A 25,374-nucleotide genomic window follows, 5' to 3' on the forward strand; every position below is an offset into this window, starting at 1 on the left:
CAGTGGGTAGGGCGCTGGCCCCATATACTGAGGGTGGCAGGTTCGAACCTGGCCCTGGCCAAACTGCAACAAAAAATAGCCGGGTGTTGTGGCGGGTGCCTGTAGTCCCAGCTACTTGGGAAGCTGAGGCAAGAGAATTGCCTAAGCCCAGGAGTTGGAGGTTGCTGTGAGCTGTGATGTCTACCAAGGGTGACAAAGTGAGACTCTGTGTCAAAAATAAAAGAAAAAGGGAGTTGGGTAGAGCCTGATGTGGTTTAACTTTTTGTAAGCCTGGCTCTGGTAATCATTGCTTTGACTCCTTCTCACCATCCTTTCTGCCTTCTTTCCGGGACTTGCCCAGCCTTCCACACCCAACTTAGATAGTGTCTTCTTTAGCATTTTCTTGGACCAATCGCCTCATATTCCTAGCCTGGGTTGGGTGTTCTGAGTTCACGAGCTTATCTTGCAACACTCATCATGACAATGTACTGTCTTTCCTGCTATACTGAAGGCTCCTTGAGAACAGGAACTGTTCTCAGTCTTATTCTTCTTGACACCCCTGATGCCTGACAACAGGGAGCTCAATGAATGATGGCTGAAATACCCTAGGCACTCTCACGCACATTTGGCTTATCTACCTATGGAGCAAAGCTATAGGGAAGCTGCAGAGCAGGTGGGCTTGGAGATGTGTATCAAGACACCCAGGCTGGGCTGGGTGACTCACACCTGTAATCCTAGCATTCTGGGAGGCCAAGACAGGTGGATTGCCTGAGCTCACACGTTCAACTCCAGTCTGAGCCAGAGTGAGACCCCATCTCTAAAAATAGCTGGGCATTGTGGCGGGCACCTGTAGTCCCAGCTACTTGGGAAGCTGAGGCAAGAGAATGGCTTAAGCCCAAGAGTTTGAGGTTGCTGTGAGCTGTGATGCCACCGCACTCTACCCAGAGCAACAAAGTGAGACTCTGTCTCCAAAAAGAAAAAAAAAAAAAAAAAGACACCCAGGCCTGATATGAACTCAGGGGATTGCAGAGGAACCTGAGGCCAAGCAAGAGTGAGTGAGACCAGGGCACATGATCCTGGCTGAGACTGTGTTCCTGAGGACCCCAGGTCCAAAGGGAGTAGGGAATTCAGACAAGGTTTGAAAAAGTGGACATACCTAGAGAAAGGATTGCGAAGGAAGGGACACAGTCTGGTTGGTGAGTAATGGCAGCAGACCAGACCTGCTATGTTGGCAGCTGTATGGTTTCTATAAGAGGAGTCACATAGGAAAACAAACTGGTTGGAACGAAAGCTGGGGTTATTTTTTTAAGCATGGCAAACTCATTGTCTTTATGTTGATGGACATTTATTTGGGGTGGCTTTCTGTAGGCTGATGGAGATTAAAATCATGCTGCTTCCTTCTCACACAAGTGATTCCTTGCTATTGACCAAAAGACAATCAGTTTTAGAATTCCAAGTGAATAGTCTGTGCACTCCAGGGCCAGCTGGTGGCTTGGATGGGGGAATAGAGCTGTTTATTAAAGAAGGGGCTCAGTAGAGCTAAGCTCCCCATGAACTGACCCAAACCTTTCCTGCCTTCCCCCTCCCTTTCCACAACCCCTTTCCTGTCTAAACCCCAGCCACGCAAGCCCCTTGTTACCCCCTATGACTTTGCACTTCACTGCATTCTCCTTGGCGTACCCCTGTCCCCACACAGAGAACTTTTCCTTAACCCTCAAGATTCAAGTCAAAGTCATGACTCCTCATAAGAAATGCTTTCCAGCCAAGTCCCACCCTGCCTGGTTAGCTGTTTTCCAGGGAGTCTAAAAGGCTGGCTTAATTCTCCTGTTGAAGCACTTAACATTACATAGGCAGTGAAGATAGTCGATTGTCCCTAGTGCCTAGCACAGGGCTGGCATGTATTAGGGGCTCAAAAAATGTTTGTGGAGTGGGAAGACATCATGATCCTGGCCAAACAGGCTGGGATTATAGAAGTGGGTGCCTTGAGGCATCTCAGGCAGTGAAAGAAATTCCGGGCCCCGCCAAAGAGGTTCTTGAAGATATCAAAGCACATGTTTGTTGAAGGTGGCAGATTTCAGCAGCTGGGGAGGGGCGGATAGTATGGGGGTACTCCATTGGAGCACCTGGAGCTCCATCAGCAATGGACATTGTTTCTCCTCAATCGTCAGGTATGCTTCTCTGTTTCTTCTTGCCAGCTAGAAGAAGGGAAATGAGGACAGCTCATCTCCAATACACCCTCCCTGGCCCCCAATCTCGTGCCTCTCCTCCAGAGGCTTTGGCACTTGCACTCACCATCAGAGATGTTCCCAGGCCGTGGGGCCCTGCTGTGACATGCACAGCAACTCTTGGTTTCCCTGGCCCAGACAGCTTAATAGCTCCAGCTTCTTGCAGGAGTTGAAGGAGAAAGAGCTGAAAGGCCTAGGAGGCTGGAGACCCTGGTTCAAGTGCTGGATGCGGCCAATAACCAGTCACGTGACTTCGGACAAGCCTCTCTTCCTCTTTGGGCCTCAGTTTGCTGCATTGTAAATTGAAGGAATAGGCTGGCTGATCTCTCAGGCTGCACATTCTGTGACCCCTGCAGTTCTTGGATCCATGCCCAGCCACCCCTTGTCTGTCTGCTCCTCAAATCAAAATCTTAGTGTTGACAGGGAATTTGCATTCATCCAGTAAAATCCTTTATTTTTCTATATGAGGAACTGGGGCCTGGTGAGGGAAAGGGGTGTTGATTAGGAAGACACACTGGGGACAGATGCAAGACTAGAACCAGTGTGTGGTTCCCTGCTGTGATCGGACTTTGGCCTTTCACGACTGCTCTGAATGGAAGAACTTTTTGCTCCAAAGCTGCCCAAGTGCCCAGCACAGGCTGAAAAAGGGTGTGATTGGTGGCTTTTCAGTCTTCAGGCAGTCAGCTCAGGACTGTATTTCTTTTGGGCCCATAGCAGAGGTCAATAACCTAGATCAAATCCTGGGTCAAAGTCAGGGTCAGAAAGACCTGAACTCTAGCCCTCTCTGAGTAACTGACTAGTTGTGTCACCCTGGGCAAGTTACATCACCTCTCTGGCTTCATTGCTCCAAGGTTATATGAACCCCAGTGGACTGTGAGCTCTAAGGAAAGGGATGTGCCTGTTCTATTTTAATCACAGGGCTCGACTCTCAAAGTAAAGTTTCTTAGTCCTCTCCCCCTTCCCCTCACCCAAATGCCTTGGTTCTCACCATCTCCTTTATCTGGAATGTTCTCCCCCCACACCTGTTTTTTAACATTCCAGATAAATTTCAGAAAGAATCTGAATTTTCCAGCAACCAAAGATAGATATTTAAGTCAGACCATAGAAGTCTTAGGTCACTGACTGGCCAGTGAAAGGGTTACCCTTGGATCAGGTGCTCATCCCTGGTCAACCCACTGTGGCCTGGAGCACAGTGTCATTGGTAAATAGAATTACTTTTGGGGGGAACTATGTGCCTAAGTATCTAAGAAAGATACTTATTGGATTTTCTTGTTTGTGTTTTTTTTTTGTAGAGACAGAGACTCACTTTATGGCCCTCACACAGCTCACAGCAACCTCCAACTCCTGGGCTTAAGTGATTCTCTTGCCTCAGCTTCCCAAGTAGCTGGGACTACAGGCGCCTGCCACAACACCCAGCTATTTTTTGGTTGCAGTTTGGCTGGGGTCGGGTTTGAACCCGCCACCCTCAGTATATGGGGCCGGCGCCTTACCGACTAAGCCACAGGCGCTGCCCTTTATTGGATTTTCTTGATTTTGGAGATGGAGTCTTACTGTGTTTTCCAGGTTAGAGTGCCATGGCATCAGCCTAGCTCACAGCAACCTCAAATTCCTGGGCTCAAGCAATCCTCATGCCTTAGCCTCCCAAGTAGCTGGGACTATAGGCACCTGCCACAATACCCAGCTAATTTTTCTATTTTTGGTTGAGATGGGGTCTCACTCTTGCTCCGGCTAGTCTCAAACTCCAGAGCTCAAGTGATCCTCCTACCTCGGCTTCCCAGAGTGCTAGGACTACAGGTGTGATCTGCTGCTCCTGGCTGGAGCTCTGTTTTATTGGTGGGGAAACTGGCTCAGAGAGTCACTTAGCCCAGGTAAAGTGGCTGGTAAATAATAGTGCTGAGGCTACAACTACAGAGTCCCATGTTCTTCCCACTATTCTAGGCTCAGCAGCTGTGGACTAGTCATGTAGGCAGCAAGCTGGGTGGAGGCAGTTGTCTGGGAAGTCTTCTTGGAGGAGGAGGCCTTTGAGAATGGAGTTAAAATAACAGGTGTGTGTGTGTGTGTGTGTGTGTGAGAAAAATATTCCAGGCAAAGGGAATGGTCTGAGCCAAGGCATTTGGGCAAGGGGATGGGGAAGAGAACCTGGGAGGACTTCTGAGTGAGTGAGGCAGTGCTACATGATGCGGAGGGCTTAAAACAAGCTGATGTGCCAAGCCCAGTACAAAGTTTGGACTTGGCCAGGAGTGGTGGCTAATGCCTATAATCCTAGCACTCTGGGAGGCCGAGGCAGAAGGATCAGTTGAGCTCAGGAGTTCGAGACCAGCCTGAGCAAAGAGTGAGACCCTGTCTCTATTAAAAATAAAAAATAAAAAAATAGCTGAGCTTGGTGGTGGGCCCCTGTAGTCCCAGCTACTCAGGAGGCTGAGGCAGGAGGATCTCTTGGACCGAGGAGTATGAAGTTGCTGTGAGCTAGGCTGAGGCCATGGCACTTTAGCCTGGGTGACAGAGTAAGAGTCTGTCTCAAACAAACAAAAAACAAGCTTGGACTTGACTTGGGAAATAGTGGGGAGCCATCATTGAAGGTTGTTGAGCAGGTGAGTGACCTGATCAGAACTGTGCTGCCAGAAAGTGTATGGCTGATTGATTACAAAACTGTTCCTCCTGGGAGGCACAAATTGTTTCATCTCCACTGTTATCTTTGGGCAGAGGTGGGGAGGAAGGGAGCAGAGGAGCAGAGCTGTGGAGATACTGGTGGCACCATTACCACCTTCAGGTGGAGGACTGGTGGGGGAGTGAAAAGAGAGTGGGCAGTGACCAGGGATTCATGACTGGATGTGGGGGTGTGTGTGAAAGGAGTGGAGACGCTGGAGATGCCTTTCCTTCCTCCCTCGGCCATCAGCCTCCCCTGGCCTGAGGTCTGGTCTGGTGAGGCAGAGTACAGAGCATGCCTCTGCTGTCTGTGTGAGTTCCTGAGGAGTGAGATCTTTAATTTTTGTCTGCTGAGCCCCGATGGGCGAGGGGCCAGCCTGTGTTACAACCTCCCGGGGGCCCCTGGGCCAAGGCACCGAGACCAGAGTGGACGGAAACAAGAGATGAGTCATGCAGACCAGCTGGGGCCTACAGGGATCTGGCCGCACCTCACCCCTCCCCCACGCCTCAGGCTGGTGTCTGTGCCCTTTCCTGGGGAATTTCCGGGCCTACGCCTGTTCCTAAGGGATTGGAGCCCCAGAGAAAGTACTGGGGGCACCAAGATGAACCTCACTCTTGACATATGATCCAAGCAAAATGGAGTGAGGAGATGATGACAGAGGGCATCCTTATTCTTTATTTGCCTTGACAATGGAGAGTGGGAGGGAGGTTGCTTGCAGTCTGCCTGGGGAGTGCCTGTTTTAGGAAAGACCCTGCAGTAGCTGTTCTTCTCTCAGGGTGTAAGGAATGTTACTGTGTCCCAGCAGGAAGCCAAGGTGGGGACATGCTGGGAGATCCCAGCGACAGCCCAGGGAAGTCTCTTCAAGTTCATGAACAGCCATTCCTAAATCCTGGACAATCCCCTAGCCCACAGGGCTCTCTCTGTGGAGCTCTTGAAATGACAATCCAGTTTGTAACCTTTCTGCTTTAGGGCTCATGAAGTCCCTGTGGTGGTACTGGAAGGAATGAAAGATCTCCCAGCTGCTCACTGTGCTGTCCAGCTCAGGTCTTCAGAGACTCTGCCTGGGGAGAAATTAAGCGTTGGCTCCAGGAGTTCTAGAAGGTCCCCCTCCCACACCCACCCAGAAACTGAAGGAATTTATTCAGGTAAATAGGAAATGCACCTGAGCTTACAGTGAAATGCACGGAGGTCGCAGATCAGCCCATCTTTTCCCAGAGACTGGAAGTGAAGGGACATGGAGTAAAGTCAGTGATCTTGAAGAGCTGCCCAATTTGCATCATTGCAGGACGTCCTGGAGGAGTGCAGTGTGCTGTAGTGAAAACAGCACAGACTTTGGAGTTGTTCAGACTTTGTAGTTGAATCCTGGCTCAATTCCTAGCTACGTGACCTTGAATGGGGACTTCACCCCTCTGGGTCTGTGAAGTGGGAATTACAGCAACTACTACATAGGACTGCCCAGATGGTATCTATGTCCCTTCTCCTCTCCACAGAGAAAAGCTGCAGGTTGAAATGAATCTTCTCCAGAAATTGCAAACTACTTGATGCAGAGTGAGCTTGACTTGCTCCCTCCTCCTTGGTGGGTGGGAATCAGATTTACTGAAACTCACTCTGATGGCTTTTTTCTACCCCTAACCCAAAATGGGCCAGGCTGATGAACAGACCTAAGGGGGGTGGGGCATTCCTGGCAGGGACTAACTCATGACAGCTATTCCATGTGGTCATTAGTGCCCCCTGCCACAGCACAAACAGCAGTGAATGCTTTTGGATTCCAGAGAAATGCAGCTGGAGGTGGCATCCCCTTCCCTGGCACTGGTTTAGCGTATGGGACAAAGCAGGAGTGAATTCCAGTGTAGCCACTTACTGGCTTGTGATGGTGGGTAAGTCATTTTACCTTTCTCATCTGCTATATGGTGAAATAATAGTGCTTCTTTTATTGGCTTAGTGTGAAGATGAGACAAGAAAGTGACTGTCGAATGACTTAGCATAGTGCCTGGCACATTTTAAACACTCGAGAAACATCAAGTGGTAAATGGAGTAGCCGCCATTGGTCCCCTCCCATGACAGGATAAATAGGTCTGGTTTTCTAATCTGCCCTGACGGAGGGAATGGCATGAAAAACATTATTATCTCAATTTTCAGGTGAGAAAATAGAAGCTGAGCGAAGCTCAGCCATCAGCACCATTCACGGAAGACAGAAACATCCACCACAGAGGGGTGGCAGGGCCCTTCCAGAACACTCTGCGATATAGGCCCCTCGCCTGACCTCTGCATGGGCATCTATGCTATGGCTGTCACCAAACAGCTAGCACGTTGTGGCCCTGGAGGAGACAAGCACTGGGAGACCATGGCAGGGTAGTTTTGAGTTCTCAGGGTGGGGTCAGGGGGAGATGCCAGGCTGTGGTGTCCAAGGTAGAGTGGTCCTGGAAACCTTTGAAGGCCCTAAAGCCTTCACACTGGATGGAGCCAGGGCCTCTCTGAACAGCCTTCACCTTCCAAACTGGAGGCTGAGGCTGCACAGTGAACAGGTCCCAGCTGCCTGGTATCAGGACAAGAACCGGTATCCGAGTCCATGAGCTGTTCCCATCTGGAAGGCTGGGGGCCCAATCAACCTTCCTTCAGAGATTTTTGCCCTCTGATTAACCAGGAAATGTGTTATTTGTTTTGAGCAGGGGGACAAGCTCTCCTGGAGAGAGGAATTCAGGGCTGGAGGTCCAGTCACTTCCAAGGAAGAAAAATCCCTGGAATTCTGTCAGGAGTCTGGGTCTCAGCAAAAAGAGCAGAAATACGGTCCTTAGTTTTGGTCCTTATTTACCAAATTAGTTCAGGTTCTGGTAGCTCTCTGGCTGCCAGCTTTATTCCAGCAAGATGTGGGAAAGCAGTTAGTAGCCTGGGTGTCCAGCAGACTGCCAACCCCGCTGTGGCGCATGTGTCAGGGCAAATCTTTCCTGGCAGAATCTCTTTATCAACACTTTGGACTCTGCAGGGCTTTCCAGACCCAAGAGATGGGTGAGTAGGCTCGGGCAGCATCCTCATTAGGAAGGAAGCTGGGATTGGGGTGGGGGAGTGACACATGGCGAGTCAGGGGCCATCCTGTAAAAAACTAGCCCCCCTTCTTTTACTGGGTAGAGAAAGTTGAGGAGGGTAGAAAGTTTTGGTAACACCACATCTCCAGGGAGTTGAATTGTGGGCTAGCAGGCACGGAAGAGGGCATACGGAAACATCGTGCACTTGTGGTACTTTGGTGGTGATAGTTGCGGGATCAGCACTTCAATTGTGAGGAAGGCTACTGGCTCACAAGCCCAGGGGTGAGCCAAGATGGCATGGCCTTAAAAGCTTGGGCTCAGGTGAGAAATGACCCTGGCTTGAATCCTGCATTCGCTGCTTATCAGCTATGTCATCTTGAGCAAGTCAGTAGCCATTCCCAGCCTCAGTTTCCTCCTTTGTCTATGTGGAAATCACAATGTCTCCTTTGGTTGGTTAAATGAGCCGATTCATGTAGCGTGCTTAGCATGGTGCTTGGGCTAGAGTAGGCTCTATAAACCTTGGCAGCTTAAAAAAACAACAAACAAAACTCAAGTATTTATGAGATTGGAGATCCTGAAGAACTACATCAACAGGTCCCAACAGTGAGAGGAAGAGGGAGGGATGGGCAGTAAGCAGAAAGCTGGACAGGAGAATGGCGCCAGGATGGGAATAGGAGATGCCAGTCTTAGGATTAGCTGGGCTGTGAGCCCCCTGCAGAATAGGGTGGGAATGTCTAAGGACACTTGTACTGACTGAGGAGTGGGAGGGGCCCCTGGTGGTGAGGGAAGCATGTCTGCATGAGGGTTTTGGCGGAGGCAAAGGGTGAGGGATGAATGGGCGGCAGACTTCCAGAAATGCAGACGGAGGAGACGGAGCAGTAATAATGACTTGGACACACAGGAGGAAAAAAATAGCTCAGGGATGAAGAGGACGCCAAGGTTTCTGGCCTTGGGAGGCCTATGGGAACCTGAGGTGAGCCTTGAGGGATTTAGAGCAGAGCTTCTGCAGGAACTGGTCAGGTTGCAGGGAGAGGAAGGGAGCCTGGAACTATATAGAGTTGGGCAGAAAATGGGGCAATGAATGGTAAGCGTGAAGCTGGGGCCTCACAGCTGTGAAAAAGCAGTGTTCCAGGGGAGAGCCGAACATCATGGGAATTGAGGGGACATTCATCCCCATCTGGAAGGGGTAGGATCCAGGAGATCTCTATAGCCACCCCTAAAAACAGCTAGCACATGAACTGGGACCAATAGCTACCACCCAGAACTCAGCTTTTCTTTTTTACAATGGTCTGATGATACTACCCCGCCCTTCTTGATGGGATTATTCTGGCATTCATTCATTTCACACATATTTCTTGGCTGTCTGTAAGAGTCAAGCACTATTCTAGGTTGTGGGGGAGAAATATTGTGCAATGTGGACAAGATATCTACTCCTTGGAGCTATCAGTGCGACTGGGGAAGTCAGACACTAAGTGATGTTACAAGTTGTTGCACAGGACTTTTCTTTGTGTTCTTAGAACACAAAGCTTCTGCTGAAGCCACAAAGCTAAAACAACAAGGACTAAATATTCTCACATTCTAAATAGAAGTACTAGACACCCTAGTAAAGACAGAACAGGTTCATCACCAATCAACCCAAATCCCTTAGTTCCAGTCCACAAATGAAAGGAATTGAAGAAAGTCACTGAAGTAGAGAGGCAGAGAACTCTCAGGCAGGGCTCAATATTTCCCCTGAGAGTACCCACAATACAAACCAAGTGAAGGGAGCTTCAAAAGAACCAGTCACCTGAAAGAAGAAGAGTCTGGGTCCCCACAGCTGTCCCTCCACCCACTGGTACTAAGTTGCTTGAAGTTGCAGGCAGCCCATTGCACCAAGGCACAGCAAGAAAATTCTTGGGAGAACCCAACATATGGCTTTAGGAATTGAAGATGTATGTAAATGAAGAGACTTGTGTGCCCTTCCAACCTGGAGAATTCTGACTGTGGAGGCTAGCTGGAGTGGGTGGTCTGTGTGGCAGGGTGAGGAGGGGGAAGGATGAGAAGCAGCCAACCAACCAGTGCTTTGCCTGGCATGGAAGGGAAAGCCCCTGGGAGCCAGGACCTGCTGAGGCCTACAAGAGGTTGGCCAGAGAGTGCTCTAACATGGCATTGCAGGAGGAGGTCCTACAGACAGCCCCAAAAGAACCTGCAAATGTTCCCATCAAAAAGTTCCCACTTGGCACCTGCCAACCTAGGGCACCTATCACTTAAGACATCAGTACTTTTCCTCTACCACCTCTCCCTCAACCTGACACAGAGGAGCTGAGCAGTAAAGGAAGCTCAGAAAAAGAGACCATACCCCACTTCCAGTACTATAGGATCTCCAACTAAGGGACAGGCCTGTGTGGGAAGAGGAGGAGTTTTATATTGTATGTGATGTTGGTTAAATTGGAAGAGGTTTTGCTTTGAACAAGAACCTTTTGAAAATTGCCTGAAAATTGGTCTTAATTATAGAAATGAAGCTGTTCTTGTGTCCAGTCTGAATGAGCAAGCCAAGGACTCTGCCTGAGGTGTCATCAGGGTGGAGAAAGGAAATTCTCCATAACATGGTTGAAGGCAGTAGTGGAAGAGTTTCTGGATTGTCCCTCTTCAGGTTCAGCCCATTTTAAAAAATCAGTTACACAAGTAAACAAATAAATAACAATATAATTTCAGCTGTTCATTAGAACAATAAAGATAAAATAGGGTGATGTGTTAGAGTATGACTTTCTGCTCTAGATTGGAGGGTCAGGAGAGGCCACCACAGGAGGTGATATTTCCGGTGAGAGGTGAAGTGATGAGGAACTAGTTCTGTAAACATCTTGGAGAGGATCCAGGTGGAAGAAAGTGGGTATTATTGTTTTTTAAATCTTTTTCTTTTTTTTGAGGCAGAGTCTCACTCAACCACCCTGGGCAGAGTGCTGTGGTGTAGTTTGCTCACAGCAACCTCAAGCTCTTGGGCTCAAGATATCCTCTTGCCTCAGCTTCTGGTGTAGCTGGGACTACAGGCACCCACCACAATACCCGGCCAATTTTTTTTTTTTTCTATTTTTAGTAGAGATAGGGTCTCACTCTTGCCCAGGCTGGTCTGGAACTCCTGAGCTCAACCAATTCACCTGCCTTGGTGTTTCAGAGTGCTAGGATTACAGGTGTGAGCCACCTGGTGGCAGGAAGAAAATGGGTTTTAATTGGGAAGTGGGTATGAACTGGGTTCATTGGAAGAGCAGAGAGAGGGTCTATGTGGCTGCGGGTGATCAGTAAGGGAAGGAGAGAGAGAGAGATCAGAGAAGGGGACAGTCACTAGGGTGTTGCAGGCTAAGCACAGGTGTTGAGGATGCCCAACCTGCATCCTGAGGGCCACATGCTGATTTTGTGAGGACTTTTTTTGTTTTCCTGTGGTGTTGGATATAACAAAAAGTATGCTTGGATCTTTTTTATGCCCATTAGCTTTCATTAGTGTTCATGTATTTAATGTGGCCTAAGACAACTTTTATTCTTCCAATGTGCGGGAGAGAAAAAATAAGGTTGGGCACTCTTGCTTTATTCCAACATTAAGTATCATCTATGCCCATCCTCCATGTGGTATGGGAGGTTTAAACTGGTGCTCTCTTGCCTGCTCCTTCATTCTCAAGGAAACAGCTGTACAAGTACCCAGGGGCAGCCTTCTTCAGCCAGGTCTTTAGGCTCCTAAGAGGAGACAGGGGCGAGAATGATGAGCTGGCTATTGACACTCAGATGGGTGGCAATCAATAGTCTCATGCCCCTGTCCCCATTGCTGCTAACACACAAAAAAAAAATGTGAGTACGCTCATCGAATCTCCCTGGGGAAATTCCTGGCGGCATGGGTGCCTGGGGTGGGAGTCCAGGAATGGACTGAGCCTGGACTTCATTCCTCTCTTTTTTCATATGCTGTCTTTTTGAATTACTTAACTCAAGGGGCTCCTTGTCTATGCCTCAGTGAAAAAGAAGACACCTCTTCTCGCAGCCGCCACCCCCGCCCCACGCCTAGTCTGGACCCTGACGCCACAGGAAGGGGATTAAGATCAAGGCGCAGAGGCGGCTGGCAGACGCAGGTCCCCGCGACGGCCGAATTGGCAAGGGCGCGGCCAGCTCCACTAGGGGGCGCGCCCCGCCGCGGCCGGGGAGGCGCTGCCCCGCGCCGCCGCTGCGCCAGAGGGCCTCCGAGCGGGCGCCACCAGCGGCCAGGGCGGCAAGACAAGGGGCCAGGCTCCAGTACCTCGGGCCCTGCTCCTGCTGGGCGGGTCTCTGTACCTCTCCCGACCTTCTTCTGACATGCGAGGCTGCAGACTTGGTCATCCGACCAGGAGTTTGTCCCTGAGGGGAGGGGCGGGCGATGAATTTCGGGGCAGGTCCGCTGTTTGAGCCTGCCCCGGACAGGAGAAAGGTGGCTCAGGTGCCCCTGTCCCTGCAGGAGTCATCTGCCCTACGAACCCCCGGGTCAGCCTTGCGCCGCCCCCAGCTCCTCACGGGTTAAACCCCCTCGCCGCCCGCGCGTTTCACGGTGCCAAAGTGGGTGTTGCTGGAATTCCTCTCTCCCTCTCCCGTAAAAAGGGGGCTGAGCTGTCCCTCCGAGGAGGGGGCATGGTGTGGATAAAAGAGACCAAAAAGCAGGGGGAGGTTTCCAAAAATAAAACCCTCCAGTTCCCCTTCAGACAGCCGCGGTGACCTGGAGGAGGGGGAAGGTGCGGCGGCCGTGCGCGCCCGGCTGGAGTCGGAGCGCCGACTTGAGGCACAGGGAGCGCAGCCCCGGCCGCTCACGCCGCCCAGCAGTCTCTCGGGGAGAGCCGGGCCCTAGCTGGCTGCTTGGGGGTCACTCTACACCAGGAGGAACCGGCCGCAAGGCGGGGACGGGAGAGCAGTCACCGGTCAGTCCCACGCACGACTACAAACCTCCGCGCGGTCCCCCCTGCGCGCAGCTCTCCAATCTGCCAGGCGCCATGAGGCGGTGGACCAAAGCCCGCTGCCTGTGGCGCGCCCTGCGGGACTCCTGGAGCGGCTTCCTGCCGCTCACCTTGGCTCTCTTCGTGGTCATGGGTCATGCCCAAAGGGACCCTTTGGGGAGATACGATCCTCCTGGCGGAGAAGCGAATCGGCTGCGGCGCTACCCCGCAGCGGCTGCAGTCAAGGTGTACAGTCTGTTCCGAGAGCAGGACGCGCCCATGGGCTTGCCTCCCGCAGAGCGGGCTCAGTTGGGCTGGGGGAGCCCCAGGAGGCCCTCCGAGGCGGAGGCCAGGAGGCCGCCCCGCGTGCCGCAGCCGCGGCGATTCCAGCCACCTGCGCAGATCCGGAGAAGCACTCTGGGCCAGCTGCAGCCCGCGCCCCGGCCCCGTGCCGCGCCGGCTCTTCCGCGCCTTGGGACCCCACAGCGGTCTGCGTCTGTACCCGCAACCCCACCGCGAGGGCGGCTCACGGGGTGAGCACCGGACAGGGAAGCGTGGGAGGTGCAGGGGGAGCGAGGGCCAGGGCTCCTGTGCGCTCATCCTTGGAGGGGTGTGCAGGCGAGAGGAGAGGGCGGCAGGCTATTGCCCTCGTCTCTCTGTTCTCAGTCCTGCCGGGAAACACCTCCCAGTTCTGAAGTCCAGGCTTGGAGATCTGACCCTCTTTCGAAGAGTCGAAGGCAAAGATAAAATACCATCCTCACTCTTTCTTACCAGCTTGGCCCAGCCCCGACGTTAAATCCTTTCGCTAGGTGCTCTTTCTACCCTCAACTAGCTCTCGAAGACGCCTGCGGCAGGTCCGAGGCCGCGAGAGGGAGCCGCAGGGTGGGCGCTCCAGGCACTTGACCCAGATAGGTGGATGGTGTGAGGGGCTCCGGGGCGTGAAGGCAGATGTGTCTCCGTGAAGGGGGTTGACAGGGAAGTGGGAGAACCGGGACATGGGCACGCGGAGGGCTGGGTGTGGGCATGGGCTCGGGGGCACTTTGGGGGAGAAAGCACAGGGGGCACGCAGAGAATTGGATCTGCGTGCACCGGTGCATCCAGATGTGAGTGCTACTTACTCACTTTGCAGCGTTAAACATCTCCCCAACCCTGCCATTTACTTTTTTAACACTACTTGAGCACCACCGGCTTCCCGCAGGGGCGGGGAGGCAGCATGAAGAGACCCCCCCTCCTCCAGCAATCCCCATTCCCGGTCGGAGATCTTCCTGGCTGCAGAGCACTCCCTCCACCTTGCCTGGGCGTGATAGGTGTTTCTGCAACGGAGGGCATAGGAACCTGGGGCTGTGCCAGCCCGGTGGGGGCATCATCGCGAATTCTGGCAAGGGCTGTCTGTGGCAACCTTTCTTAGCCTGGGCCTGATTTTCCTCTTGGGGTTAGTCCCACGGAACAACAAGGACACTCCCACCCCCAGTTCTGCTCCTGAGGGCCTTCTGCCTCATGACCTCTCCTAGGATTCACTCTCTGCTTCCTTCAGAACTTTCCTGGGAGAGGACCTCCTGCTCATCCTCTTTCTCCCTGCTGTACCTTCCTCATAGCTTATTTTGCCTCACTTACTCCATTTGCTTAGGGTCTGGCTTCCCAACCCTCACTAATGCAAGTTCTGTGAAAGCAGGAACTTTGTTTTGTTCATTTGTGTGCCACCGGTGCCTAGAACAGTGTCTGGCCATAGTTGGTGTTTGCTAGGTATCTACTGAAGGAGTGATTGAACTCCCTGCTGCTGGTGGAAGATCAGCTTCGAGCAGGCAGAGAGTAGACACATGCACTGCCAAGTTGCTTACACATAGGATCATTCAGCGAGTATTAGTGGAGCACCTGCTGTGTTCCAGTTGTTTCTTTTCCTGACCCGTACAAGTGAATACACACTTCCTCAGACCATGTTTGCAGGGCGTGGGAAAGGGAATGGGGGCCCAGAGACCAAGGCATTGTTCCTGCTGAGAGAGCAACCCAATTACTTAAAATCAAGTTGAAGAAATGAACAGATATGTACTGGTGAAAGTGCTTTCTAGTACTGGAAGCTTCATGTTAAGTGCACAGGAGTGGGGCAGTTGGGCTGAGAAGCTCAGAGGAAAGGGGGACCCTGCTCAAGAGGGAGCATGTGGGGAAGCGGGGGTCAGGGGAGTGGCAGGAGAGGAGCCTAGAGATGAGGGTGGTGTGCAGGTGTAGCGCTGTCCAAGGACAAGGGTTTTTCACTGTTAGCAGTGTCCCATGGTTAGGACTGCAGCTCTGGTGTAGGGTAACCATGGGGCTGAGGCTGGAGACAGGTTGGACTGGATCATGGAGGAGCTTATAGAGTAGACATTCAGGTACGGGTGGGGTAGGGAAGATAGGGAAGCAGATGGTGGGGACTGGAGGGTGTACTATTGGAAGTCACGAAATGAGGGGATGATGAACAAAGCCGTTTGTCACCACAGTAAGGCTGGTGGATGTGCTAGGTGTGTGAGGACACTGGCTGGGTGCTACCTATTGCATACATCACCAGACATGCTGGATTGGGTTTCTCCTCCAGATTGTTTTCTGCAGCTTTGATACAGAGTGGGTACCTCTCGCACTGCTGTCACCCACTCCATGTCACTTGGGAAGGGGCTGAATGGTAGTCTTATTCACTGGTTTTCTCCACCCAGACTTGCTCTGGCCGATGGCTTCAGGGCAGGCTGACCGCTCTGGCCATTGCCTTGTGAGCTGCTCAGAGCCTGGGACCAGGTGCCACCTGCTGGTGAATGTTTGGAACTGCATCACTGCTGTAGGAAATTCTACATTCGAACATGGTAATTTGTGGGCAGGTCTGTGGCTCAGTGAGTAAGGCTCCGGCCCCAATTACTGAGGGTGGCAGGTTCAAACCCGGCCTCTGTCAAACTGCAACAAAAAAATAGCCAGGCGTTGTGGTGGTCGCCTATAGTCCTAGCTACTTGGGAGACCTCAGTCTCCCAAGAGAATCACCTAAGCCCAAGAGCTGGAGGTTGCTGTGAGTTATGACACCATAGCACTCTACTGAGGGTGACGAAGTGAGATTCTGCATCCAAAAAAAAAAAAAATAGTAATTTGGAAGACCTATTCCATATACCCAGGGACGATGCTGGACCCTTGGGGTTATAGCAGTGGCCAAGAAAGACAGCCCCTGTCCTCATGGGACTTCCAGTGTAGTGGGAATTCATCGCACATGGGGAAGACTTTAGGTCTGTGCCGTGCTTGGTGCTATGTGTCTGGGATGTGGCAGTGACCAGAGCAGACATAGTTACTGAGATTTACAGTCTACAGGGAACTTATTAATTTATTACTTCCCAACCATCAGTGTTCCATGAGCCAGCCTTACAGCATACCACCTTCATAACATTTTCCTCTACCTTTTCCCTCTGATTCTGTTATTTTTCTTTAAGTTTATATTCTGTTAAAATAACAGGATTTTTTTGTTTAATCTATTTTAAAGTATATTATGAAGTTTTACAAACATGCAAAAAGTTATTTGACATAATATAAAATCTTCATATTTTGGCATATTTTGCTTCCAATTTTTTAGTTAAAATTTCCTCTATAAATTTGCCTCTTTCTCTTTTCAGAGTTAACTGCAATCCTGAATTTAATTAATTCAAATGCATGGTTTTACCATATTACTACATATGCATATATCTATAAAATACACAATATTGTTTTTGTTTGGTTTTGAGACCAGGGGTCACTTTGATGCCAGGAAAAGAGTGCAGTGGCATCATCATGGCTCACTACAACCTTGAACTTGTGGGCTCAGGTGATCTTCCTTCCTCAGCCTCCTGAGTAGCTGGGACTACAGATGCACACCACCACACCAGCTAATGTTTTTTTAAGTTTTTTTTTTTTGTAGAGACATTGTCTTGCTGTGTTGGCCACAAACTTTTGGCCTCAGGCAATCTTACCATCTTGACCTCCCAAAGTGCTGGGATTATAGCCATGAGCCACTGCACCCAGCTTTGTTTTTGTGTATTTTAAACTTAGATAAACGATCCTGTCTTCTACAATTTGTTTTTCCCCCTTATTCGATTTTTGAGATTTAACCATGTTAATATAATTAGCTCAAGTTTATTCATTTTAACTGTTGTATATTATTCCTTTGTCTGAATATACCACAGTTTATTTATCCATCCTTCTGTTTTGGGATATTTAGATGAATTACATTTTTTTGCTATTACAAACAGTTCTTGACTCATTTTTCTCCATAAATAAATTCATAACTGAAAGGAAACTTTTTGTCATTATCATAAGTTGAAAGTAGTACCACTTGTCATAATAAGAAGGTAATTGTAGGAAAATTGAAATGAAAACAGAATGTTCTTAAGTTCTAGTCAGACACCATTCCTTATCTTCGGAAGCTCAATTCTGTGGCATGTTCTTTCTGCTAGAAAAGGGACTAGCAAGGATTGAGGGGAGAACCTGGCATGAGGGTTTTTTGCTGACCTTATCAGGTTAGAAAGATCTCTGAATAGGGAATTACTTGCTCACCACATGACTCGATTGTTGAATGTTGTGATCATGTAACCCTAAAACCCCCCTTTCCTACCCACAGTGTTGTTCATCCCACTCTTTGGGAAACATTGGATTAAGTGAAACCAAGAAGTAGTAAATGTACACCACATGTCAGGCACTGTGTTAGACTCTAGAGCAATGATTTTTCAACTGGTATGCTGTACCATAAGAGGATCTTAGGTGTGCTGCAAAAATTTTTAAAGATCATTAATTAAATTATTTTCAAAAGATGTTCAAAGCACAGTAAGTATATTCTTTTTTTTTACTCTTCATTTCAACGTAATTTAACTGTGCCACAGAAATTTAACTTTAGGCTCAAGTGTGCTGTGAGACTGCTCTATAGGCACCAAGAGAAATAAGAAAGAAGCCTTAAGTACCACGACTGAGGCACAACCAACAACCTGAGATAACCAGCAATAAATGATTGCAGCAGATGGAGAATGGTGAAGGCTGGGTAGACACCAGGGGAGGTTTTATACAAAGGAGGCATCTGGCAGATCTGGAAGTCTTGGAGTATGCATATCCTTTGCATACTCCCAGAGGGATGGATTCCAGGCAGAGAGAGCAGTGTAAGCAAAGGCACCAAAGTGTGACATCTGTGGTGCACTTGGGAAGCAGCAGACCTCGCATGGTTTGGAGGAGCACAGCCTTGGTTGCAAATGGCCCTGGATATGAGGGAGGAGTGAGGGGGCAATTAGACTACACAGGCAGGTGGGGGCCAGGTGGGCTTTGTAGATGCCAGTGAGGAACTGCGAGAGATTTTTTAAATAAGGAACTAGTATGATCAGATTTGTCCCAGATGGAATAGCAGCTGTCCCAGGCTGTTAGCCAGATGTGTCCCTCACAGTGATGCTGGATATTGCTGAGTAGTGCCACCTGGAAGATTGGGCTCATGTGATCTCTGAGTAGCTTCCATGGAGTCAGAACCATTGAATCATATTCAGACTCATTTTTTCTCTCTGCTAGCCAGAGCCCATTGAAGGGACAATTCCCTGCTGGTCACCTCCCTCGGTCAGCATCTAAGACTTTAATACTGGCCTAGAAGGGACCCTCAGATGCTTTCACTGGGTACCTGATTCTTCCTTTTTGCCCTCTCAGGCCCAGCCTGGCCCCTCTGCCTGGCAGCCTTTGATTCTGTCCAGTCCTCACTGTGGCCCCGACATCCCTCAGGCTCCACTGTGGGCAGGCGTGGTGGCCCTGGCCACTGTCCTCCTACAGTCAACTGCAAAGCCACCCTGAGGGCAGCTAGGGTGCTAGCTGGCTCAGGGGGGTCTCTTGGGCCGGGCTCCATGCCATAACCTCCCAGCCAGGCAGGCCTCTCAGTCCATGCTGTCTGGGTTCCCACAGGTCCTGGTGCTTAGGAAACTTCCAGGGCATGCAGTCTGTTTCCTCTTGAAACCTCTCAGCGTCCGAGAGACCTTGTCACTTCCACAGTGGTAGTAACTTATAAATGGGGGTGGGAGTAGTTTTCCCATTCTATAAGAGGATACACTCAGAAACCTGGGGTTTGAGGAACAGCAACGCCCCTGGACCCCAGTGACATGGATTCTGATGGGAGGGGGGTCTTCACGGAGTCAGGAAGGTGCTGAAGGCGATGGCTCAGGGAGGCTTCAACATGGCCTGAGTGGCATAGCTCTTGGCCAGCGGGACATTCTGGAAACTCCCTGGGAGGGAGGCAGCTCCCCACAACTTTGGGCCAAAGGGCCAGGAATGGGTCTCAGCTTTTTCAAGCTACAGGAATTTATTTTGAATTCTTTGTAAGGCTCCAAAAACCACACAAGCTTTGGGGTCCACTCAAATGTCAAACAAACTTCTAAGTGGGACCAGATGTCGCCATGCTGGCCACAGAGATCATAGGAATGGCTGCCCCTGCTCTGTCCTTTGCCTCTCTGGCCTCTGTGCCTCTCCCCCACACTCCCCTCCCTACCCAGTTTCAGTGAATACTCAGTGGATAATTCTGATGATGATGGGGTCTCTGAAGCCAGAGCCAGGCCCAGCCTGGGCCAAGGAGTCAGTCCTCAGAGGTCTCCAAGAGGAGCCTATGGAGGAGTCGCCCTATTGCAGGCATTTGGGTCTTGAGGGTGAGAGGCAGGGCCAGGTGGAACTGTTGGTACTTACTGGATCTCCCTTAACTGGCTTATCATCTTTATAATTTCGATCACTGTCCCCAAAGACACTGTCCGCACTGCCTCTTTGTGTCAGATGCTAAACATCCCTGTCTCCTTTAATTATCACAACAATCTAATTAGGCAGGTGTTACTATCTCCATTGTACAGGTGGAGAGAGAGTGAGGTTTCCCAAGGACATGCAGAGAATGGCAGAGTCAATCTTAAGTTTGTGTGATTACAAAACACCTGTCCCCTACTAGTCCTACATGGCCTCCCTAGAGAGAATGGCCACAGTCTTCCAGCCCCGAAGTGTTCCCCCTGGCCCTGCCTGTAGTGGGTAGGACCATCAGTGGGCCCTGTGGAATAGTCCCAGCTCTGAGCATCCTTATGCTGACCCCACAGGAGGAACGTCTGCGGGGGACAGTGCTGCCCGGGATGGACGACAGCAAACAGCACCAACCACTGTATCAAACGTGAGTGCCTCCCTCTCCAACCCTCCCAGCCCCACCAAGTGGGCCAGGTTTAGGGATTCCAGAATCTGGAGCAGAAGTGACCTCCTGCATCTGCCTCCCGAGGATGCAGTCCTTCTCTGGCGTGAAGGTGATGTGCTGTGGAAGGGCGGGGATTTTAGAATACCTACAGCTAGAAACAGCTTCTCAAATTAAATCCCTGCTCAGGTTTTTAAAGCTCCCTGCATTCCCTCTTGCTGCTCCACTGTGTTGGTGTAGGGTCTCAGGTGCCCGCATACCCTTGTGGTCTGCAGAACACACCTTGCCCAGGGCCCATGCATGTGTGCACGGAAACCCACCTTTGCCCTGGCCCCTGGCCCGACTGTCCTGGCCTCTGTCAGGTGAAGGATGAGGCTCTGACCCTGCGTTGGGAGCAGTCTTCCCTTGGACTACTCTGAAGCCTGGGAGGCTGCCTCAAATGAGAGAAAAGAGAGAGAATAGTCATCTTAGTCACATGGAAACCAAGGAGTGAAATGGGAAGAGCCAGAGCCTCTGGTCTGGCCAGAGCCTTCTGCTGATGGCATCAGAGGCAGTAACAGCATTACTCTGGACAGGAGCAAGAATATTTAGCACTCCCTTTGTGGTAAGGTGTATTTTAAATACTCTCTGGGGCAGGTAGTACCACTATCCATTTGGCAGATGAGGAAACTGAGGCACAGACAGGTAACTTGCAAAAAGCCACATGGCTGGGAAATGCAGAGTTAACATTTGAACCCAGATATCTTGACTCCAGGACTCCTTTTCTTAGTATCTATCCTCTGCTTCCAGGTATCTTACCCTATCTTTCTGAGCTTCACTTTCTATACCTGTGAACTGAGGATGCCAGCGACCTGCTAACCCTACTACTACTAATAACAACTATTTCCTGTGGCCCAAAACTATTTCCTATGTTATCTTAGTTCCACCTCTCAATAATCTTATGAAGTGGGTATTTACTTGTCATTCCTGCTTACAGATAAGGAAACCGCAGCAGGGCTATACTGCTGCAGGTGCTAGAGTGGGGGCTGGACCCAGGCAGTCTAAAGGCAGAACCCCAGGCTCTTATCTCTGGGGCTTTGCACATCAACTGAGGCTGTGCATTCCAGAGTATGTATCCCCACAGGTGATAGCAGATTAGGGGCGTTGAGGGAGCCCCTTGGATCTTTCTCCTTCACACTCCAAGACCCCTCTTGGGTCCACATCAGCTCCTTAGGAGCTCCAGCTGCCTGTCCCTCCTGTATTGGCCACTGCCTTTGCCAAACCACAGCTAGCTACAAAGTCTTTCTCACCAGCTCCTCTTCCTTCCTCAAGGACCAGTCCCTTCTCAGCATGAGGGTTTCACAACTAATAGGCCAGGTGTATGACAAAGCATATGGTGTTCCCAGCATGGTGGGTGCCCTCATCTGGGTCTCCTGACACCCCTGAGATGGGATGCCTCCATTCCTGTGGGGATGGAGCTCCTGGCTCACTAAGCTGAAGCCTCATGGACCTGACCTTTTGCCACTCTAAAGGCAAAATCGTGGGTCCCTCTGAGGACCTCCAGATAAAGAAACCAAAATCCAAAACTCAAACAGAGCAGATCTGCCTGAACATCCTTTTCTTTTCAGGTAGCTAGATGAGTAGGTGCTCTCAGAGGACAGGCCCTCTATGGCTGGGGGCAGAGCTAGGGGAGAACTGTTTTTCCCTCATCATTTTAAAGATGAAGAAAGTATACCTTGGAGAGACAGTGACTTGATCAAGGTCACACAGCTCATTGGAGGAGTATCTGAGACTCGTAGTCAGCTCTAAGCAACTCCTCTGGATAGAGAAGCCAGGGGTGTAGGTGGCCAGGTGGCTCTAAGCTAAGGAGCTGGTATTTTTTTTTTTTTTTGCAGTTTTTAACCGGGGCTGGGTTTGAACCCACCACCTCTGGTATATGAGGCCAGCACCCTACTCCTTTGAGCCACAGGCACCCCCCAGCAGCTGGCATTTTTCTTTTTAAGCATCCTGTGTTATTCTAGCTATGGCTGAAATCACTTAGCAGAGTTTGGGGTCAAGCATAGAAGATTTCCCTTGGGGGCTCTACTCAAATTTGAATGCTCCTACAAGTCTTCTGGGGATCTTATTAAAGAGCAGATTCTCATTCAGCAGGTCCAAGGTGGGGCTGGAGAGTCTGTGTTTCTAACAAGCTCCCAGGGGACGCTGATGCTGCTGATCTGGGGACAGCACTTTGGGTAGCAGTGCTTTTGGGACTCTGGAGGTCTGGAAGGGATTTGGAGTTGGAGATGTGGAGGAGGGTTGGTATGTTCTACAGAGCTTGCCTTTGCTGGGAGGAAGTGTTTGGCTGATGGAGAGTGTTGCTGTTTGAATTGTAGCTGGAGCAGGCAGGCTCCAGAGGGGGTGGGCTTCTCCCCTGCTGCCTGAGGGGTCTGGGCACAGGCTTCACTTGGGCCCTCTAGCCCTGGAGGTTCTCAGTTTCCTAACTTGCTTGTGATTTTCCAACATTAGTCTCTGCCAAACTGGAGTTTCAACCTTGGAAACTCGAGTTTGGGTGAGTCTGCAGATTGTCACAGTACCAGTACAAGTGTGGGCATCTCGTGCCCCGGGTGGCACTGCGCCAGCATGCTGCCATACCCACTGCCTCTTATTCTCTTCCCAGCTATCTCACCCTGGTCACCCGCGGGACACAGACATGCAGGCTAGCAGCTCTCCTGGAGGGAACTGCACATCAGCCTTCCCCTCCTGAGTTGGCTTGCCCGCTGGTCCCCATGCGGTGTGCCTGTTGCTGTTTGGCTGCTAGTAAGCCTAATGAGAACCACGCGGGCGGTGGGGTGTTGGCCTTCGGCGGCTGGGTCCAGAGCTGTGCAGAATGTGGGTCTCCTGGCTCCACACCCTGTCAGCTGGCTCCCGCTCCCCCAGTGGCATTGCACCTCCCTTTCCCCACCCTACAGTTGCCCTCTTGGCTGGAGTGGAGACTGCCAATCTGGGGAATGTTCATGACACTGTCCCAGCAGCTTTTCACACGTGGGGGTGCCTCCCCGGGCCAGTGGGAGATGAGGCCGACATCTCCTCACTGCCAAGAATGAAGTCGAGTCCCAGAACCATGTGGAGACACAGTCTCTCCCTGGTCTTTCCCAGATATCTGTGGGGTGAACCCACTGCCCACGCGCAGGGAGTGCTGGCCCATGCTGGGTCCCCTGGCCTGAACCCCCATCCCATTGTCCTCTCATGCCTCCTCTCCCAGAGCCAATCCTAGGTTGCCGGAACACAGCAGTGTGTCTCCCGGCCTGCCCCTCCTCCTCCCTGCCCAGCCTGGGGGCCTGCAGGTGCCCAGTTGCTGGAACCCCATGCCCCCCACCTTGGAGGGGTCTGGAGCTGAGCTGTCATCTTGCCTCTGTTCTTGGTAACTGCCTTTCCTTTTGTGGCTTTGCCAGTTCCCCCTCAGGATTTATATGTTTATGTATTTGTGGAGGCAGCAGACAGGGGCAGGTCTGGCCCCACTCAGCAGAGGGGAAAGTCTGAGGGTGTGGGGTGACAATGTCCTGTTTATAGTTGCTGCTTTTGGAAGACTATCCAGTCTTCTCAGACTGGCTCCTCCTGCTCTCCTCCCTGATTGGGGAAGGGAAGTCGAAGACTCTCTAGACTTCTCATTTTATCTTGGCCCAAATGCGTAGGGGCTGGGGCTGCTCTGGGGAGGACAGAAGAGCACCCCTGTAGTTGAAGAGGGGACCAGGTGAATTACTCTGTCCCCGCCACCTCAAGCAGTGAGGCTCAAGGTTAAGAAGAACATGTGAGTCTGAATCCCGGCTCTGTGTTGCAGGGCAAGTGACTGGCCCTGTTCCAGCCCTGAAGCCTCCTCTGTAAAGTGGATACAGTAATCTGTAATACAGAGTGAGTTCTGAGCAATCATGGTAATAATACTCCATAGCTCTTACTGTGTGTCAGGTACTATTCTAAGTACTTCATGTTATTAATTTTTAATCCTAACAACAACCCAATAAGCTAGATTTGACATTTAGCCCCACTTACAGAAGATGTTAGCTATTTGTCCAAGTTATACAGGTGGGAATCAGCAGAGCCCAATTGTGAATACAGGTGGCCTGGCTGAGAGCGCAGGGGCTTCACTTTGTACTGTCTGAGAAATGAGCAGGTGCGCGTAGACAGGCTGCCGTGGTGCCGCGGTGCTGGACTGCCTGGGTTTAAATGCCAGCTCCACCGCTGAGTAGCTGAGGGCCAGTGAGCAGCTTGCTTAAGCCCTCAGTGTCTCAGTTTCCTCTTTTGTAAACTGTGAGTAATATTAATCCTGCCTCTCAGAGTTGTAAGGAACAAATGAGTCAGCTTAGGTCAAATGTTTAGTTCGGGGCCTGGCACATTCTACGAGCTCCATACATGTTTGGCCTTGATTTTGAGGGCAGGAACTGTGTCCCATCACCCCCAGCATACAGCACTCTGGGCACGAGGTAAAGCCTCAGTGAGGGTGTATTGAGTAATACAGGGCCTATCCCAGGCCCATGCTGAGAGGTTCCTTTCTGCTGCCCAAGTCCCATGAGCCCTTCCAGAAGCTCCCCATGGTGCTTCTGGACTCTGGCCTGGGCCTGGCTATCTGCTCCTGCCCTCGTGGCTCAGAGCCTCTGCATGTATGGTGGGCACTGGAACAGCTTTTCCTTTGGTCATGTCCTCATCTCAGTCCTGCAAGGACCTCATCCCTTCTGATCTGGGCTCCTCCTTGGCTTCCTTGAGGGAGCTTGCTTGCCCTTACCCGTGCCTATTCTGTCACGACCCCATCTCAAAGCGGCAAGGTAGGTAAAAACCCCAACTTTGGAGTCAAACGCTTCCTTCTTCACTTACTAGCAGGACGATCTTGGGCAAGTCGTTGACTGCTCTAAACCTCAGTTTCCCCATATGTCAGATGGGAATGAGACTCCTATAAGAAGGAAGTGATTACATGAAGTGACCTTATTATGGTAAATTCTTTTTTTTCTTTGAGACAGAGTCTCACGGGGTGGCGCCTGTGGCTCAGTCGGTAAGGCGCTGGCCCCATATACCAAGGGTGGTGGGTTCAAACCCGGCCCCCGCCAAACTGCAACCAAAAAAAAAAAATAGCCGGGCGTTGTGGCGGGCGCCTGTAGTCCGAGACAGAGTCTCACTTTGTCACCCTTGGTAGAGTGCCATGGCATCATAGCTCATAGCAACCTCCAATTCTTGGGCTCAAGTGATTCTCTTGCCTCAGTCTCCCAAGTAGCTGGGCCTACAGGTGTCCGCCACAATGGGATCTCACTCTTGCTCAGGCTGGTCTGGAACCTGTGAGCTCAGGGCAATCCACCTGCCTCGGCCTCCCAGAGTGCTAGGATTACAGGCGTGAGTCACTGAGCCTGACCTGTTATTATGGTAAATTCTTAACAAAGCTTAAGAAAAAGGGTCAGAGCCATGGTGGGATTTTCCTGTCCTTCAC

The 25,374-nt window shown here is 50.9% G+C and overlaps 1 protein-coding gene across 1 annotated transcript in view; it reads left to right on the plus strand.

Annotated features, from left to right (window-relative positions):
- Positions 1 to 12,491: 12,491 nt before the first annotated feature.
- Positions 12,492 to 25,374, plus strand: part of LTBP2 (latent transforming growth factor beta binding protein 2) — a 100,201-nt gene continuing 87,318 nt past the window's right edge. The window contains exons 1-2 of the mRNA XM_053601425.1: positions 12,492 to 13,326; positions 19,858 to 19,928. Of these exons, the coding sequence (XP_053457400.1) occupies positions 12,851 to 13,326; positions 19,858 to 19,928 (547 nt within the window). The 5' untranslated portion in view covers positions 12,492 to 12,850. The remainder of the gene's footprint in view (positions 13,327 to 19,857; positions 19,929 to 25,374) is intronic.

The sequence above is a fragment of the Nycticebus coucang genome, chromosome 9, assembly GCF_027406575.1.
Source record: "Nycticebus coucang isolate mNycCou1 chromosome 9, mNycCou1.pri, whole genome shotgun sequence".
NCBI lineage: Eukaryota > Metazoa > Chordata > Mammalia > Primates > Lorisidae > Nycticebus > Nycticebus coucang.